At 40.6% G+C, this 20,616-nt stretch overlaps 1 protein-coding gene across 17 annotated transcripts in view; it reads right to left on the minus strand.

The window, feature by feature from the left end:
* The window catches only part of LOC114784646 (adhesion G protein-coupled receptor L3), a 233,205-nt gene that overhangs the window by 93,264 nt on the left and 119,325 nt on the right, over positions 1–20,616 (minus strand). For 13 of the 17 annotated variants that reach the window (XM_028970254.1, XM_028970205.1, XM_028970246.1 and 10 more), the window contains 2 exons: positions 18,092–18,106; positions 14,086–14,886 (listed from right to left, as the gene is read on the minus strand). In XM_028970254.1, the coding sequence (XP_028826087.1) occupies positions 14,086–14,886; positions 18,092–18,106 (816 nt within the window). The remainder of the gene's footprint in view (positions 1–14,085; positions 14,887–18,091; positions 18,107–20,616) is intronic. The other 4 variants (XM_028970307.1, XM_028970298.1, XM_028970311.1 and 1 more) reach the window with 1 other exon arrangement.

Raw genomic sequence — 20,616 nt, forward strand, 5'->3', positions numbered from 1 at the left:
ACATGCTCCTGAAAGAAAAGATCAGCCCATCAACCATCTTTGAACAGGTCCACCTTTAAGGCAGAGCTTCAAAATGGAAACCAAGCACTGAAGGGTAGGAAGAGAAAGGGGCTTGATAAGAGGTGACAAAAAGCCTTGGGCCTTGATTTCTTCAATGGGTTCCTAAATGTCCATCTCCCAACAATGAACCCAAGTCTTGCATTTCATTGCAATCTTTTTCCCTGATACACACAGACACATTCACACAAGATTAACCTGCATTCCAGTTGCCTGGGTCAATAAAATTAATAATAACTGGCATCTCCACAGGGAAGTTTCTTACTTGCTTTAGGTTGTAAAAAGATGGCTAAGGTATAAGCTAAACATATTAAAATGCAGTCAAACTAGGAGCACTGAGGTTGGCTGGGGTGGAGTGAGAATGCAGGCTGCAGGCATAATATACTGAACCATACAAAAAAATTGTGTCAGTTTTGAAAGGAGTACATGGTGTTCTCTATGACTGATCATGATATGAAATGCATACACAGAAATACAAGGAGTGAAAAGACTCAAGACTACATGTCTGTTTGTTAGTCAAGGTACTATTGAGAATTGGTGCCATATGTTTTGGGAATATCCTAGAATTCAAGAATGGGAATATAAAAATTGTAAAATGTAAAAGACCACAATAAATTATTTTAAAGGGACCTATAACCTATATGGTTCATTTGAATTAGCTGTTTGCACACTTTAATATTTTGTTAAAATATTAATGTGTCTAATTTATGTTTTAAGTAAAAAAAAACTATGCTGTTTGTGAATGGTCATCAGAAAGAGCACAAAAAACTACATTTGTACTCATTACTCTATACACTTTTTTAAATGAATTGGCCTTGTTCTATCTTCATGCAATATCAGCAGTCAACTCTGAATTTTACATAATCATCTCCAGTTGTCCTTCATACCAATTTATTTATTATATGTTAAACACTCTGGTCGTTGTTTTGGTGCAGTGGGGTTCTGCATCCACAGAACTTTGTCAATCTGACGGTCAGATTGACAAAGTTCTGTGGATGCAGAATGAAACTTTATAAAATAAACGTCTCTACCTTAAACGTCTCTACCTTAAAGAAAGTTCAGTTGCCATGACTCAACTTTCAGACTTTATCCAGATTGACTTACAACATGCTTTTTTGGTTAGGGTTTAGAGGCCACTGGTAGGGGTTGCTCTCACTGCAACATCTTTAAGTGTTGAGTAAGATTTCCAACCACCTTCCATGGTGGAGCAAGTTATTAACAAAAAAACACACACACAAAGAGAGGAAAAACAACTTGTCGACTTCTTTCGGGGGTCGTCAACTTGTGTCTCTGACAAGAAATAGAATGTAAATTCAACAATGAACTTTGTTCAAATAGCTACAGGCCAGTGGCTCTGACATCCCACCTGATGAAGACCCTGGAGCGGCCTATGGTGAGCTCATCACTGGACCCGCTTCAGATTGCTTACCAGCCTGGCATTGGAGTGGATGATGCCATCATCCACCTCGTACATTGTTCCCTCTCTCACCTGGAGACCGCTAGGAGCACTGTGAGAATCATGTTCTTTGATTTCTCCAGTGCTTTCAACACCATTCAACACAATCCTGAGGGACAAGCTGGAGTACACAGGATTGGACCATCATCTCACCACATGGATCCTGGACTCCCTCACTAACCTACCACAGTATGGAGAACTCAGGGCTGTGTGTCAGACATGGTTGTCTGCAGTACGGGGGCCCCTCAGGAAACGGTTCTGGCGCCGTTCCTCTTCACAATCTACACTGCAGACTTCTCCTACAACTCCACCAACTGCTTCCTGCAGAAGTTCTCTGATGACTGTGCAATAGTCGGCCTCATCACTGATGGGGACCACAGGGTGTACATAGAACTGACACGGGACTTTGTGGACTGGTGCCAGCAGAACTACCTCCAGATCAACACTAGAAAAAATAAAGAGCTGGTGGTAGACTTCCACAGGCACAAAAATCCTCCACCACTGAACATCCAGGGTATGCACATTGAGGCTGTGGAGAGCTACAAGTACCTTGGGGTTCATCTGAACAATAAACTGGACTGGACTCATAACACAAATGCTCTCTACAAAAAAGGGCAGAGCAGGCTGCAGAGGCTCAGGTCTTTTGGAGTACAGACTAAAGACTCTGTAGTGGCATCAGCCATCTTTTACGGTGTGGTCTGCTGGGGCAGCAGCATCTCCACTCGGGACAGAAAGAGACTGAATAGGCTGATCCGGAGGACCAGCTCTGTTCTAGGATGCCCTCTGGACCCAGTGGAGGTGGTGAGTGACAGGAGAATGGTGGCTAAGATATCATCCCTGTCGGTCAAGACCTCCTACCCCATGCAGGAAACTCTGACAGCACTGAGCAGCTCCTTCAGTGGCAGGCTACTGCACCCATGATGTGGGAAGGAGGGGTTCAGAAGGTCTTTTCTTCCAACCACACAGACAAACAAACACACACTTCAAATACATCACGGTAATTTCCAACTATACAGGTGTACCCTTTGCACTTTACCCATTTTACCCATTACTTTCCCCATTGCACATGTGTAAATCTCAATTGTACATTTGTAGAAATATACATATACATATTTATTTTTTTTGCTGCTATACTTCAGTTTCTATTCACTTCTGTGGAAACAGTGTTCTTGGAGTCATAGGCAGCATTCCTCCTCCTCATTGAATTGTTGCCAAAGAGCATGATTTTGGTTATCTGACCACAACACTTTAACTTAATCTTCCTTTGACCTCCCACCTAATATAGAGGGACTATTGAGAGCATTCTGATAAGTTGCACCACATTGGACTGCAAGACCCTACAGTGGATAGTGAGGACAAGCTGAGAAGATCATTAAAGTCTCTCTTCCCTCCATAACGGACATTTACAACACACACTGCATCAGGAAAGCCACCAGCATTGTGAAGGACTCCACACACCCTCTTACCATCTGGAAAGAGGTACCGAAGGCCATCAGACACCTAAAACACTGAGAGACTTCCAGTTTTGACAAACTCAACCTTTTATGTGCGCAACATACCTTGATTACATTTCTATTACAGCAGTATTTGCACATTTTTTAACTTGACACCTTCATTACTTATTTCAGTTTTTTAGTGCTGTATGTCTTCTTCTGTTTTTGCATGCCTGTTTGACGTTCTCGTGTAACTCTTGCACTGCCTGTGTCCCCTGTTTGTTCTTCATGTAGCCCAGTTTGTCAATGTCGCACATGTGCACTTTATGTCGGTCTGTAACCTTGTTCAAATGTTACATGTAGCACAAGGTTTGAAACGTTGTTTCATTTTACTATGTACAGTCAAACATTTATGTAGCTGAAATGACAATAAAACTCAACTTCAACTGAATCTTTGAGATCATTGACAAGTTCCTCCCCTGAAGTTCAGTGCTGGTTCTACACCGTTCTCATTAACATTGAAACTACACTAGGTCAGATCCTGTGTGGAGCTCCAGACCGAAACAAATTGGCAGTTATTTTATGGTTTGTCCAGTTGTGAAAAATATTTGTCTCTGATATTCTTGGAAAGCCCTTTGGTCTTGGCCAAAGGGCTGAATAGATTGATTGCTTCAATGGACAGTTGTCTTTTATACAGGTAACAAGTTGAGAAACTCCCAATGTCAATTTGTTACCTGTAAAAAATACAAACTTCCGGCCATCTTGTTGATTGATAGGTGATCAAATACTTATTATTATTATTATTTTTTGTTGTTGTTATTGTTCTGTCACTCTTAGTTCAAATAAATATATCATTGAAATCATAAACGGATCATTTCTTTGTTACAAAATAATTTTTTTCCCTGACTGTAATACATTTGTGCCCAGTCATCCAAAACCTTCTCAATGTTTTTTTTCCATGGAGACAATAGTTCTGCACTATCTGTACAATATTTTTATAATTTGTTGGGACAATGTGACATTGCAAGGTTAGTACTGATTTATAAAAATAGGCAAACAGAAATACGGTATGATGGACAAAATGTAACAGAACAGAACTGAACAAAAACAAACTCGAAGGCATGTGACTATTTGTCAGGAACTAAACAAACACTACGGATTGCCTAGATCCACATCAATGTCACAGCAAATGCTGGGTGTCGTCAACCTGCTTTTAAGGAGTCCTGAGCCATTGTGCCTAATTGGCTTCAGATGAGATTACTTGGGACACCTTAATTAGTTGCCTCGGCACCAGATGTGAGCAGCCAGAGACCACTGGGTGTCACAAGTTCTTGACCCATTGTTATCAATTTTGTGAATTAGATTCAAGATTCAAGAGTGGTTTATTGTCAGTACAACAGTATACACAGTATACCATGTATTAAAATAAAGTTTCACACAGACCCCCCATAGTGCAATCATAAAATAAATATATATATACGTACATACACACTAAACAAACTATACTAACTAAAACTAAAGCTTAAATACTGTACAGGTTTTTCTACAGGAGAAAATTAGAACTTTTCTGTACAATGAACAGTTCGAACAGGACATAACTGGACAACATCATGTAGGAGTGCTTGTGAGTGGATATGTTGGATATTTCAAATAGGACACACAAGACAAAAGACATACATGTGCAAGATGTGCAGGAATGGGCTGGAAGTGCATTGTTGTAGAGTTTATCAGTTTTTTTTGGTGATGGCAGTGCATTGAGAGCTCTGACTGCTTGGGAGAAGAAGCTCTTGCAGTATCTGGCAGTTACTGTTCTAATGCTGTGGAACTGTCTGCCAGACAGTAAGAAGGAGAACAGGGCATTGTGAGTCCTTCATTATGATCCAAGCTCGACGGATGAGGTGTTTCTGTTACAGCTGGGACATGGGTGGATGATGCGCTCTGCTGTTTTCACTATCCGCTGCAGGGCCTTCTGCTCTGCAACAGTGCAGTTCCCTTACCAGACAGTGATGTAGCAGCAGAGAACACTCTCAATTTATTAGAAGGATGTGAGGATGGGAGGAGGTAGGTTGGCCTTCTTCAGCTTTGTGAGGAAGTGCAGACGTTGCTGGGCTTTCTTGGTGGTAAAGGTGGTGTTGAGGCTCCAGGAGAAGTCATCTGTCATGTGCACACCCAGGAACTTCAGCCAGGATGACAGCAGATCCATTGATGTGCAGTGGGGTGGGGACAGTCGGTTTCTTCCTGAAGTTGACAAAACATCTGGTGGATTGGTGCCGGAGCAACAATCTGACTCTCAATGTCACCAAGACCAAAGAGATGGTTATCTCCTTTCTGTAGGCAGACTCATCGTTGTTGGTGATGAGCCCCACTACTGTATCTGCAAACTTGATGATGTTGTTCGAACTGTACTGTGCAGAACAGTTGTGTGTCAGCAGAGTGAACAGCAGTGGGTTGAGCATGCATCCTGTGGGGAACCTGTGCTCAGTCTGAAGACCTTGGATGTGTTATTTCCTATAGACACAGACTGAGGCCTGTCTGTTAGGAAGTCCAAGATCCAGCTGCAGAGTGGAGAGCTTATTCCCAGCAGGTTCAACTTCTTTACAAGCTTCTGAGGTATAACAGTATTGAATGCTGAGCTGAAGTCGATAAACAGCATTCTGGCGTAAGTGTATTTTTTGCCTAGGTGGGAGAGGGTTGTGTGAAGGGCCTCAGAACCAGCCTTTCAAAGCACTTCATAATGATGGGTGTGAGTGCTATGGGCCGGTAGTAATTGAGGCAGGACACAGTTGACTCAGTTGACTTCTTTGGCACTGGGATGATCTTGGTGGTTTTGAGGTGTGTTGGCTGTAAGCGCATTGTTGTAGAGTTCAACACATATCTTCAACCCCTCAGCGATGAAGATATTTGTGAAGATGTTTGCAAACTGGTCAGCACACTCCCGTAGCACCCGACCAGGAATGTTGTCTGGTCCTGCTGCTTTCCACGGGTTGACTCTGTGGTGGGTAATTCTGATGTCTCCCGTGGAAAGAGAGAAGACCTGGTCATTGGGAGAGGGAGTTGTTTTCCTCGGTGGCTCCCTGATCTCTTCCTCAAACCGTGCAAAGAAGTCATTCAGCTCATCTGACAGGGCGGGGTCACCTGTAACAGGTTAGATCTGGCTGTAGAATAAGCCTCTTTGTCTTTGGACTGGAAGGCAGAGTCCCTGATTTTCGTCATGTTGCACAGCTTAGCGGAGAATCAGGGTTTGTGGTTTGGACAGGTGATGGCAGTCTTTGAGACGGCAACACACATGCCGATATATCTGATGACTGAGGTTTTGCACTCCTTCAAGTCCACAGAGTGGTCATAGGTGGTTGCATCTCTAAACATCTCCCAGTCTGTGCAGTCAAAACAGTCCTGGCGGGCAGAGATGGCCCCTGGGGCCACGTTCTAACCTCCCTGATGGCTGATCTGAACTGCTTGATGATGGGTCTGTAGGCTGGGGTGAGAAGTATGGAGATGTGGTATGTTTGTCCAAGGTGGGGGAGGGGTGTAGCCTTGTATGCACACTGGATGTTTGCATAAACAAGGTCTAACATGCTGTCCCCTTGTGTTGCAAAATTAATGTTTTGATGGAATTTTGGCAGTACTGATTTGAGGTTTGCATTGATGAATATCAGACGAATCCGCACTTATCTGTCAACCCAGGCCACCCAACTACTGGTTCAGTCCTTAGTAATCTCACGACTGGACTACTGTAACTCCCTTCTAGCTGGTCGACCTCTACAACTAATACAAAATGCAGCAGCACGACTAATCTTCAACCTTCCCAAATTCTCCCACACCACCCCTCTGCTACGCTCCCTCCACTGGCTCTCAGTAGCTGCACGCATCAGTTTCAAAATACTGATGCTGGCTTACAAAGCCAAACATGGAGTAGCAGCCCTTATTACACCTCGCACTGCACCTCGAATACTCCGAGCCTCCAGTACTGCTCGCCTGGTCCCCTGAATACTGATGCTGGCCTACAAAGCCAAACATGGAGTAGCAGCCCTTATTACACCTCGCACTGCACCTCGTATACTCCGAGCCTCCAGTTCTGCTCGCCTGGTCCCTCCATCTCTGAAGGTAAAAGGAAAACATTCATCTAGACTCTACTCTGTCTTGACCCCTAGGTGGTGGAATGCACTTCCCCTCGAGGTCAGAACAGCTCAGTCACTGAGCACCTTCAAACGACAGCTCAAGACCTTCCTCTTTAAAGAATATTTAGATTAAATTTTTCTTGTTGTCGAACTTGTGTACAGAATCTACAACAGAGTGAATAAAATAGATGTTTTCATAGTTGGGGTCCTAGGGAACCGGAATTGATCTCTTCATCAATGGTAACTTAAGCATGTTGTAAGTCGCTCTGGATAAGGGTGTCTGCAAAATGCCGTAAATGTAAATGTAAATGCATTGTTGAAATCTCCTGCAACGATGAAAATGTCATCCGGGTAGACTGTCTGCAGGTTGCTGATGATGTTGTATAGTTCAGTGAGTGCACCACTAGATTTTGCATTATTGCAAGCGCTAAACAGGATGTATACTCCAATGATGATCACAGCAGTGAACTCTCTTGGGATGTAGAACGGTATACATCTGATTTCTAAAACCTCTACGAGCTCCAAACAGTGCACAGAGACGATCGCAGCATTCCAGCACCAGCTGTTATTAGTGTAGACACACAGGCCAAGCCGCACGTCTTACCAGACGAGCAGGAATCTCTGTCGGCGCGGAGGCAAGTCAGCGTGTCCAACTGGATAGCAGAGTCCACTATGCCATTGTGCAGCCAAGTTTTGTTGAAGATAAGAACGCAGCAATGTCTTATCTCTTCCCGGGAGGTTAGAAGCAGTCTGAGGTAGTCAATTTTATTGTCCAAAGAGCACACATTGAAGAGGAGCAGCAACGGAACAGTGGGTTGGCTGAGGTTAGCTTTTAGCCTAGCATGGGTTTGTCGTGCTCCACCTCCTCATGCACCGCTTTCGGCAACCTTCCGGGCGGTTGCGGGGTCTTGGTGTTGCCGTGGTCTGCTCGCTTGGAGCCCAGCGTGTCTTCATCAGGCTTGGTTAATGGTGATTTCCAAGGTTGATAAGCTGTAGACTATTGTAGAGGAGTTTGTTTGTGGTTCTTATGATCATAACACAACACCAATCACAAATATTTTATAAAAAGCGCTCTATGGTTAGACCGCCACGACCTAGTGTACCGCCATCTTCACTTTCCTGCTTAGATGTAGAGAAATAGCATTCCCTGCATCAATTAAGATTAAAAAAAACATTGACAACTTAAAAATATATATTTTTGTAAAATAATGCATAACAGGCTGGGTCTTTATAACAGATTAGCTAAGAAAGCACATGAATGTTTGTACAGTGTCTTGTACATCCCACATCTCAGCGGTTGAGAAAAAGGCTCTGGGATGCTGATGTATCTTTTTTTATACTAAGCCTGGATCAGAGCAAGATTAAACAGGCCATCTAATCCAAGCCCAGTACTTATATAGTATTTATTTTATTTATTTAAACCCCTTGCTCAAGAGTGAGAAAGGGTATCTTTACAGTGACTTTTAGTCACAGGCTAAGAAATCATCTAAAATGTAATTACTTCTCGCAACTGACCACATAAATCCAAAGCTACACACCCTTGAGAGGATTTGGGAAAATGTAGTCCATGAGAGGGCAAGAGTTCACCGATTAGCCACATCCAGAAGAAAACATGATAAACACATTTGTTAAAGGCTGTGGGATGCTGTGACATAAACACATACACAGCTATTTTAAAGCATCTGAACCGAGGTAGGTAACATACTGTATATAATACATAATATTTGAACATTGTCAGTCTGTCTATCCTCGCATCCTATTGTGAATTTCCCTCTGGGAGGAAAAGTATCTACCTATCTATCCAGCAAAAAAATAAATACTTTTCCATCGCATGGATACAATTTGTGTATTTGAAACTAGGCAGCAAACACTCAAATTCTCTGGAATCTCCCTCAATCAGCTAAAGTTTGCTTCTTGCCTAACTTTCCCTTTCTATTGTTTAATTAAGTAGACCTTCATTCATGTTGAGAGAGCAGGGTGCCTGGCCAATTCTCGTATTCACTTCTTGTATTCATTGTAGAGGTCGCTGACTGAGTCTCGCTCCCCTGCCACAAGCACAGATGGCAATGTGTGGCAAATTTACAGGGATGCCAGACAGGGCAAAGGAGACAAGCACCAATGAGTTTGTGTTTGAACTGAGATCCACAGATGACAGAGGGTGACTGGCCGTGGCACTCAGTGTGGACTGAAAATCTAGAATTGTCTCCACAATAGGCCAGAGATGAGATTTGTAGTATCTCTACTTACGTTCATGGCACTGCACTTTTAAAAAATGGAATGAATTTTTTTTGCACCGTCATTAATTTTCGAATATATGCTTTCACCCGATTAAGACTGTTTCCAACCAAAACAACGAATAAATCAAGGATTCATGAGTTATTTATATATAGATATTTCTCTGCAAAAGAACCTATGCCACTTACAGATAGCATTGTGATATTCAGAAAATGCACATTTTCAGGAACTGAAGTAGCGTCTTGTAAAAGTTGTTTACATAAATAAGTGTGACTGCTTATTTTACACTTTAAGAAGCAATGAATCACATCTACTTCTACATAAAAATATTACAGTTTATCTGCTTCTAGTGGTTCAGCAAATTCTGGGACTGAGAATCTAATCCATGGAGGGTCAGTGTGGGTTTGGTATGGTACTGAAACTGCTCCACAGTAGACTGTAAAGTTCTCTGGTAGTGAAAATCTCCCACCAGTTACCCACCAGTGGGAACATCTCAAGCCCTTCGTGAGGATGGCAAAAAAACACCATTAAAACTTCAACTTTATGTACATAGTTGTAAAAATAGCAGTGTTGTATGATGTTGTATTTCCTCTGTTCTAAATCTGCACTTCCTATTTGTGCATGCTATTTGTGTAGATCTTTGGTTCTTATATTCTTATATTTATAACATGAAATGTTTAATTCCATAATACTTCATTAAAAGTATCTTATATACAAATTTGCATTGGCACTTTCTACCACCAAAAGCTGTATTAGCTTGAGGCCAGAATATTAGTAAAGCAAACCAACATTTAACTTCATGGTAACACAATTTAGGAAACATGCCATTGACTCAGCTAACAATAAAAGTCAAAGGCCATTCCCAGGGGGTCCAAACAGGTCCAAATAGAGAGCAGATGGATGATAAGGTCAACCTTAATTTCCTAATCTCCGGACCATTACCAATTTGGACCTACTAGGACAGACTAAAGGTTACATTGGCTTATAAGTAATAGAGTGCATCAGTACCAATTTCAGTCAACCTTAACTGAAATGACTCAACAATATTATTAAGGCTGCATGGTGGCGTGTAGTTGCAACCCCGTTTGATTTGCGTCTCGGACCTTGTTGCTCCTCTGGGTTCTCCAATTTCTTACCACTGTCCAAAGGCATGCACACTCTAAAGTGTGTGTGTGTGTGTGTGTGTGTGTGTGTGTGTGTGTGTCCTGTGGTGGGCTGGTACCCTGCCCTGGGGGAGACTCCTCCCTGCATGAGGGTGTTCTCCGGCAGCCGCAAGCCAGAGTAACAGGACTAAGTGGTTAAGGGCGGTATTATTCTGAATATTTGGAAACACGACATACTGATGTATGAAACTGTCAAGTAGAGTCATCAGGTACTTCAGGCAGGTGTATTGACATGAGATAGAGGAAGATTTATAAATCTCACCAGTAGTGTGTAAAATAGAGAGGTTGTTTTCATTATTCGTTGTGATTGATAACGTCAGATCACAGAGAGTAAATGAAATAAAACACATACAAATTTCCCCACAGACAAACAGTGAATTTCCAGGAAATTACATTAAATAGCCATACAATAGTCACTTATACATTCTGGTTCTGCAAACTGAGACTTTAGCTTCAATACCCCATTTCTGAGGCATATAACATTACAATATAACCAATGCAAAAAAAAAAGTACTTTACAAAATGCAAACCAAAAGTTGTAGGAGCACCCTGGTTATGAACTGAAAAAGCACAGACAAAAAATATGGGGTCAATAATGAACAGACGTACAAAGTGTACATGACTGGTGGGAGGTTAGAATGTTCAGAATTAATTTTAGGCTAGCACACTAGCACACTAGTCACGGCTGATCTATCGCTTTTATCCATCCATTCAACTATCAACCACAATCCCCCTGGCCAGTGACAAATAATTTTCCTTCAGTGAACCTGGATTTGAAAAGAATTTGTTTAATTTATTAACACAAAAATCTGTCCAGGGTGGCTAAATTTTCTATATCCACTGTATCTATTGTTCCTGTCAGCAGCCTCCTTGACAGGTTTATGGAGGTCAGCCCATTATATTTGGTTGCATATGAGGTGTAATTCCCCAGAGACATTCTATTACATTGAAGTTGTATATGGGCGTCGATTGGTGAAAACACAGTTGGCATCAAACTTTCGCATAATTTCTTGTAGTGCAGATGCCAGATGCATGTAAAACACAGTTTAATACACATTCTTTTAAAGGGTGCAGTCCTAAAAGCATTTCTCCCTCACTTAGAAAACAGAGAGAAGCAATTACAAACAGTGAATAGTTGTGCACCCTTGGGAGCCACCCAGAAATCTCACCCAACCCCATAAAAGGGAAAAAAAATATATAAAAAATGTATTATTTATTTGTATTTGTATGGTTCAGGGTTAACAAACCTGCATCGACAAAAAATCGATATGAATGTGTGAGTATTATAATTATAATCTACCACTCTGGCAGCCTCAGAGCAATAGAAAGTGCACCAGTGTATGGAATGGGATGAGGTAGACTCATAGCAGTGTGGGAAAAAATGCAAAAGGGGCCATAATATATATTGTGTGATATATGGATAGTGCCTGACTGGCGCTTTAAATCAAGTGCTTTGCACACATGCTTAACTTTGCCACAAAAATGAGTTTGAGAGTTCCCTTTGTCACGCATCAGGCATGTGCTCTTCTTTCAGTGAAGCCCCACACAATGTAGATTTGCAAGTATATTTACTATAAGAGATTTTATCTTAGTTTTGGTTAGCCAATTCATTGTTTGTATTTCTTTTTAGTTTTTTAAACATTTTGAAAAGGAAAAACATGATACTTTGCACAGTTTGCATAAATAAAGTTCTATCTAAAGAACTAAATAAACAGTTCTATCTAAAAGTTGTGAGTTTGAATTGCAATTTGCACATCCCTAATGGTCAGTCAGCATGTTTTAGTTGCTCGGTAACCTTCACCATTTTCAACCATTCATCTGGGTGAGTGTGTTACACACTAGGCTATTTTAGGGACCTATGAAATCTATTTTATTTTTCCTAAATTCCCTTTTTTATTCTTCCTTTTTCCATTATAAAATTACTTATTCACATAAAAAACTATGTGATTATGGATTTGGGGGAGGTAATAACCTGCATTATGACAAATAATTCAACAAAATGCAAAATAATATGCACATTTTATGCAAAGAACTATTTTCAAAGAACTATTCTTCCTTTTGTAAAATAAAAGTGCTTCACGTTTGACCTCAACATAAAAAACATAGCAAATATATAAACATGTGCCCACTTGCATAATGAACTGGAACCATGATAATGACATCACATTCTGAATCAGCTGATATATTTGTATGACCTGTTTGCTGGCGTGACTGCCAGTTTGCTAATTTTCTGTTTCTGATATGAGTTATTGACTATAAGTGGTCATCAGTGGTCATCACAAAAAAATTGTTTCGGTATTGTCTCCAAACTTATTCAAATTCCGTTATTCTCTGAGAACATCGGTGTTCTAGTAAGCAAAGCTTAAACGTTGCGTATGCAATCACGCAAGTGGTCTGGATTAGGCACTGACAGCCTCTTTGCCACAGCTGACCGCACGTTTACATTGCGGTGGTGTGTGTGAAAGTCTCACGTCTACTGAAAACGTCTTTTTTTTTATAAGAAAAGAAAAAGTACCCCCTGCTATACCCATCTGAGTACAAAATAGTACAAAAAAATATTAATAAACAGTTCAGGTATTACTAATAATCCAATTTAAATAGGTCAGTTTCCAACCCTATCCAATTTCCATCAGTTTTTTTTCAGCCTTTGAATTCCAAACACTGTTTTAAGACCAAAAGAAAGCAATGTTTTCTGAATATTTTGCCTCTTCAATTTGGCTGTAAATAATTCCATCATATAATTTCCAATGTCGATAAGCAACAAAATTTTAAATAATATTATTCAGCTTGCTCAAATTCAACTCGTGAAATTGAGGCTCAGGCATGATACTCCGCTGTACTGCTAAGTTTTTTCAAGTTATCATAACCTCCTCGAGAAGTTAAATAAAAGCCCGCCCACACTTAAATGCAGTGATCCACACATACACACATTCCCTCTCTCTCTCTCTCTCTCTCATATGTGAAACAAAAAAATGTCTTGCATGTACACTCTTGTTTACTTGATCTAGTTTTATGAATATTTTATGCAATTTGCGGGCATCGATATGTGGTAGATTGACATAACTTCCTTGAGAATTGGGATACAGCCACGAGTCTCAGTTTAAAAATAACAGAAAAAGACAAACACACTATTTTATTGATGCCCAGTCCAATAACACAGGCTACTAATCAGATAGCAATCATAAAAATACGATACCTTTTAGAAACTCCACGTCTGCTTTGAGAAGTGCAGTTCACATGCTTTTGTTTCATGTACTGCAACCTCTTATGCACACTGATATCTTAATTTTCTGTGGCCATTGCCATAGAATGTAAAACTGTACTTCAGTTAAAACAGGCCATGTAAAACAATGATACCAGTGATACGAGATTAGATGGACTGTTGATGATTGTTGATTAAACAAAGCCACAAGCCAAAGAATTTATGTCAAAAACTTTTTGTATTTGAATCATTAAAGTTACTGGAATATGTGTGAGACATGTATGTGTTTGTGTGTGTGTGTGTGTGTGTGTGTGTGTGTGTGTGTGTGTGTGTGTGTGTGTGTGTGTGTGTGTGAAAAGCTCTGATGAGTTTTGGAATAGTCATATGCTATAATGATAAGACCAAAGAGAATTGATCTTACCTACTCTGTTGTCAAAAGTGCCAAAATCCAGTGAGTACTTCACCACGTGATAGTTGTTCCAGACATAGAGGAGGTTGTCACGGGGGTTATAATCCACAGCAGCAATGTACTGGTAGGAGTTGGGAAAGGGGATGTCTAGATAGCCATCCTTGCTCAGCTCAGTGTTGTAAATGTAGTCAATCTTGTTGCCTGTGGCTTCACTGTCATCATCCTCATACACAGACTTAACCACATAGAGGATGCCACAAATCATGAAGGCATTGGAGGCAGACCGCTTGTCATAGGCCGTGTCCCAGGTGCCCTCGACACGCAGCGTGTAGGGGTTCAGTTGGCTGATGACGATCCGCCCATTGTTCTGTTCTGTGGCGTAAATCACCCACAGGCCATTCTCATCCACTGCCAGGTCAATGTCAGACTTACCACCCCAGCGGTATGGTGAGGTGTCGTGATAGTTTGCACTGGCAATGATGGCCTCACCGCTCTTGATGCGAGTCCGCAGGTCAAATTTTACAATGTTTCGTGTCCGCTCCTTATTGAAGAAGAGGGCACCATCATAAACTACAAACCCAGTCCCATCGACACGATGTGGGAGTTTGTAGGTGGTGGTGGGCCGTCCAGCAATGAAATCTTCTTTAGACGAGTACTCAGTTAGCGTGTCTGTGCGATAAGGTGTCCACGGCATGTAATAGATCTTGTCAGAAGCCTGAAGAGGGTCTTTGCACCAGGCTCCTGATTGGTGGTCTGACTCAAACAGATGCTCGCTTTGGTAGACTCCCCGAAGCAAACCAGGGCAGAGGAAAACTGAAAGGACAATAGGAAATATAAAATAATATTAATCATCTTATTAATTTAAGACTTAAAGTATATATTATATTATATACAATTTTGATCCATAACTTTGGACTAATTGTATTTAAACAATAAAAAAAAAAATTGCCTATTTGCGCTAGGCCTGCAGCTACGCATCGATGATGTCGACGACTTGGTTCCAAAAAAATCGTCAACGTCAAATGCAGTAGTCGACACATCACGCCCACTCACCAGACGCACGTGGGCGACCAAAACAAAGCAGCATGGATAACGAAACTCTGTCCACTTCTCAGGTTCAGCATTCTGCACTCCCAAGCAATACATGTCATCAGGAAACAACTCGCCGTCGTACCTCAAAGGTGTGGGAATATTTTAAACACAGCCAGAAACGTAACGGTACTTCCATGTGGGAGCATCTGAAGCGAAGGCACCCCATTGTTACTCATGACGTGTACTTGAGCTCTCCACACTTCATTGATGTGAGATAACGGTGTTTGTTTTTGATTTCTGCTATTACCTAGTGATCTATTTAATCTTTAGGGGCAATTGATTTTGTATATTTTTTTATCATGCAACATAAAAATAACAGTACGGTAAATCATCTAATTAGTCATTAGAATAGTCAACTATTCTGTAAAATAATCACCCGAATAATTGTTTTAAAAATAATCGCTTACCCCCAGCCCTAATTTACGAACAAAACTACTTTTGAGAACTGGAATATGAGAATGTCATGAACCTCCAAATACAAAATTCCATTAGTTTGCATGGACTAATATGAAACAAAATATTTGGCCAACTGGTAGCAGATTTAAAAACATTTAATTGTATATAATCTCAATTCTCAGACGTGTAGAAGTACATTTCCACTGACACTACATATTTTACACTGACATACAAACCCACACTGTGCAATTTCCATATAAACTGCAACAGGTCAAAACAATGTATATAATCAGTAATTTACATCCACAATCAAATTTCCACCCCATCTTGCTAATTTTGAAACAGACATGGCCTCCTACAGATGAGTGGTTAAGGAAAATGTCTTCATTTGACTTTAATAAAAGGTTGCATTTAGATGTTTGATTACTAGGCAAAGCAAAAATATTGGCATGCATGGCAAAGGAGGTCTTGGAAGACAATAATTACTTTATATTTATTATCTGAACATAGTCCTCTATCATATGGGTTCAGTGCCATTTGTGTCAGTGTGATTTACTGCACTCCAGCATTCAAAGCCAATAATAACAAAACTGGTTTCTACTTAAATCTCATAAGGGTCAAGCACGAGGCTTTTGGTTTGACAGAGTACCTCCATTTCAGACAGCCATTTGGCCCCATTACATCAGACCTCCCACTGTTTCTATTAAGATGTCCAACCAAAAAAGTACTTTTCTAACATTGTGTTCAAATTAAAAATGTGCAAAAGTGTAGATCATCAAATTATGATGAAGGAATTTGAAAGTGAATACACTGCAGCACAGCACATAGTGAACACAACAAAATATGTCCTCTGCATTCAACCTGAGGAACTGTGTGGATAGTACCTTGCCCAGTGGCACCTTTGAACAGGCAAACTTCTCATTATGGGTCTGCTTCTACCACTGCCACCATAACCTTGGGACAACGTTCCACAGTGTGGTGTGTTGTGTGCACCACAGTAAATGATGTATTGTTTGTGGATAAGCAACAACATTTGCAGTAGAAGAGAAGCATGATGATGAGAGTTTCATCCCTTTGTCACTGAGATAACCTTCATACAAGAGGCTGCAAGAGGCAGTGGTCTGCATTTAGAATTTGCTGGACTGCAGTTAAAACACACACACACACACACACATACACACACACACAAACTGACTCGCTTCCTCTAAAGCTTTTAATGCACAGACCTGAAACTGTATGCCACCATACCCAGCATAAACACTGATTAACATTCATAAACCTTTCCTCCTGGAAATGGAGCAAGTAGCTTCAATGTGTGAGTTTCTGAGCTTGCGTCACAGTGTGGTAATGGAATGCTTAGGTAAGCATTACAAAGGGCTAATTAAACAGGTTCTTTACTGAAACAGCCCCCTCTGCCTTTACATTCGGACTGCACCCTTGCTCCTCAGGCTGAAAGTGAAAGCAAATGAGAATGGTGAGAGGAGCGTTTCCCTCCCTATTCCTACCCTCAGTGTACCAGATTAATGGCCTGATATTATAAAAAGAGATACTCTGTGATTTTATAAGGAAAACAATGTGTGACCAGGTTCGCTTAAGGGGTTTTCTGAGGCCACATGAAGAAAAAAAAAAGAAACCATGGAAAATGTACAGCTTTTTTGCTGCACCTGGCATACACCTTGAGCCCTGTGGCAGCACAGTACACTCAGCTGGCTAACAGCTCTCTTGGCGCACAAAAGGCGCTTTTTTGTGTAGTCGAGAGAGCCATGGGCTGCATGCTGTACTGGGAGGAAGTTTTTAAGATGAGACAGGTAAAGCGAGGGATCCATGAGCACGCAAACCACTACTAACAGAGAGCATGGTGAAGGTTATTAGTGAAGAATGATGGAATGATGGAGATAGGGAGAGCAGAGGGACACGTGGGGAATAGCTTTCCTGGGAGAGAGAGCACCACACACACCAACATCTTAGCTGGCAAAACGAATGCCCATTGCTTTAATTACCCCCTTTTTGCTGCTGAGATAATTTAGTCAGTTAGGTTTGGCTCCATTGCCATCAAACAAAACAGGCATTTTCTCCAGCCAGTTGCTAGTATTCAGCATATCAGAGAATAAACCAAAGTATTAAGATAGCCACAACAGTAATGGCCTAGTCAAAGGATGTACATCTCCCATAATATATGGGTTTGTGTGTCATCCTTTATTCAGCATCCTAATCACAAATATTGAAGCCTGGAGGTTACCATCATTCCAAATAAGATAACAATTCGAAATGCTCTCATTGGTTGGCATATTGATAGTTTACCTTTATTTTTAATATTAGGTACTGAAAATAACTAATCTAATTAGATTTAATCTAACAGTAATAATAATTAAATGAATAAATGCATAAATAACTCTCACATGTCTTTATCCTGAAATTTCCTAAAAAATGACTAAATATATTCAGCAGCTAAGAGGAGAATTAAAATGATTTAAGATGGAGTAACACTACTGCATATGACATTCAGTTTACATTAGGAAAAACTTATTACCTTTTTGTTCCACTTCTATTTTAGCCATGAAGGAAAAGAGGAGGAAGAGAAAAAAGAGAAGGGGAGAGAAAATAATATATTAATTGTGCAACATGACAACCAGTTTCACTAGCCAGGTCAACTGTTACTGAATAATTGGTATGTGTTAAGTAAGTAAGTAAGTAAGTAAATAAATAAATAAATAAAACAATAGCACAGTTGGTGGTTGTTCTTCTTATACACGTAGGCAAAGTGCTGAATCCTAATTTATATAGAATGTGCTCTTGTCTCTGCCTGTAGAGAATAGGGGAAAGATGAATTGCATTCTAACAAGTGTGAATGCTGTCTTTGACGGAGACTTATATGGGCGTAACTGACTTGTTTCAAGGCATTTCAACAACATCAGTTGAACATAACGCACCTCATAGCACATCACAGCTGACATCTTTCTGACACCAAAGAAAACCTGAAATAACTCATAGCATGCTGAGCTACACTTAAAAGAGTTCCTGAATGACTCTGAAAACAAAGAACAAACATGCCATTTTGAAGAAGGATTGTAACATGCTTTTGGACAGTACTGCAGGTCTTAATACATATATTCTTGCACAGTTGTCAATGGCTAATCAGATATTACAATGCAAAAACATAAGTATTTATTAAGCATTTATTAACACAAAGGAAAAACATTGGAGTGGACACAATGGACACAAAGGAAAAACATTGTAGTATAATGAGGTATTGGAGATATGATGTGATTAGTCCAAATTAGGTTGGGCTCTTTTTTGTTTCCCAAGTTGGCAGAATTGTGCAGTGTACATAGACCATAGACCAAGTTAACACATTAACTTGCAATCTACATGAATTCCTTCCCCTGTGGCTAAGTGTTTAATTTGAACTGAGTGAAGTTGCAAAAATGCTCTAGATCAAACTGTAATTTTTTATGAACTTGTTTGGATAAAGAAACTTTGATGTGTGCCCCTTAGGACACAAAAGTGTCACCCTAACTTGTAAGATAACACTGCAATGTTCTCACACTGAGGGAACATCTTTCTTAATGCTGGTCAGTCATCACATTAGCAGTGCCATAAAACATGTTGTAAAAGACCAAATGCATGCTGGCCTTAAACGAAGCTAACAATCCAAACTACTACAGAAATGGCCACAGCTGTGGCCACCCTCCCTTCACAGTAGGCTCTGTGGTGGAGCAATCAGCATTGGTTATGAGGAGGGTAATGGGCTATAGAGAAATGCATTAGCACACCAGGAGGCTCCGTGTAGCAATGCATCCTCAGACACAGTCATTCCCCCCATCACTCCTGTGGCTACAAGCCCCCCTTGCTGTCGTCGCTTGTCAAAATCAAATCAGCAGCCTGAGCGCCAAGGTCACTCTGATGGTACCTGATAATTTGACTTATACCCGCCGAGTTCTGCTATTAGCCATGCACCAGTGAATCTAAGTTTAGAGCTTTTGAGAAAAGTAGGTAGGGAAAAGTCAAGAGGGGAAGAACTTGGAAAAAAATCTATTCTTGTGAAGCATTCTGACCATAAAAAAAGATTTAGAAATGGCTGTCATTTGTGCACTTAAGGACCGCTTCAGATATTCAGAGAGAAAAATAAATTAAAGAGACAGCGAAAAGGCAAGAATTTTGAAAAGGCTGTTTTTGGTTATGGGGGAAAACATTTTCTTGAGGGTAAAACAGTAATTGCAGACTGGCAACAAAGAAAAATGCCAAATTATATCTAAATTGGTAAATTATCACTTGCGGATTATCAAGGGAAAAATTTATTCCTCAACATTTCAAGTTATGAGTTCAAACTGAGGGGAAGAAAAAAACTGTAGAAAACAGGTTATTTTTAATGACAAGGGTGTTAGCGCCAGTGATAAAACAAATGAGAGTGATCACGGCATGTGTGCATCACACATATGGCTACACCTGATAGCATTTGAACACATCCCCCTATTCACAAAGGATAATTTAGTTTCCCCTGGGGCAAACCACATAATCTTCAATCCATCTACTTGACTGAGGTGCCTCTAAACATATTCCTTATGAGTCCGTAATCTGGGTGAAGACCTTATCCAGGTGGTTGAGGGCGGCTAAACTCTTCAATTTTATCGGCAGGCTGCACATTTTCACTCTGACCCCAAAAAGCATTAGGGTGTTTCCTTTGCTGCTTAGGCTGGCCTTTTGCTGTCAACATGTCAATCAATGCAAACCAGAGAGGCAGAAACCTGTGACTCTATAAGTCATTTGAGGGAGTCATTCCTATCTCTGTTTGATAGGGCAACCAATAATCTTAAGGGTGAGAACCTGAAATAAACCTGAACCTCGACAAAATGGATGTGTGTTTTCAATAATTCACAAATCCCAATTTTAAACAATGTCTGCGAGGTACCAGAGTGATATCATTAGCACCTAATACAGATTCATGGATGAACAAAGTGTTGTATTAGGTAGGAAATGGAAACTAGACTTCCACTTTTTAATTAATGACACAAATTAGAGAGCTTTGAATAGCATGTGCCTAAGGATGTAGGGGGT

The sequence above is a fragment of the Denticeps clupeoides genome, chromosome 1 (assembly GCF_900700375.1).
Source record: "Denticeps clupeoides chromosome 1, fDenClu1.1, whole genome shotgun sequence".
In the NCBI taxonomy this organism is placed as follows: Eukaryota; Metazoa; Chordata; class Actinopteri; order Clupeiformes; family Denticipitidae; genus Denticeps; species Denticeps clupeoides.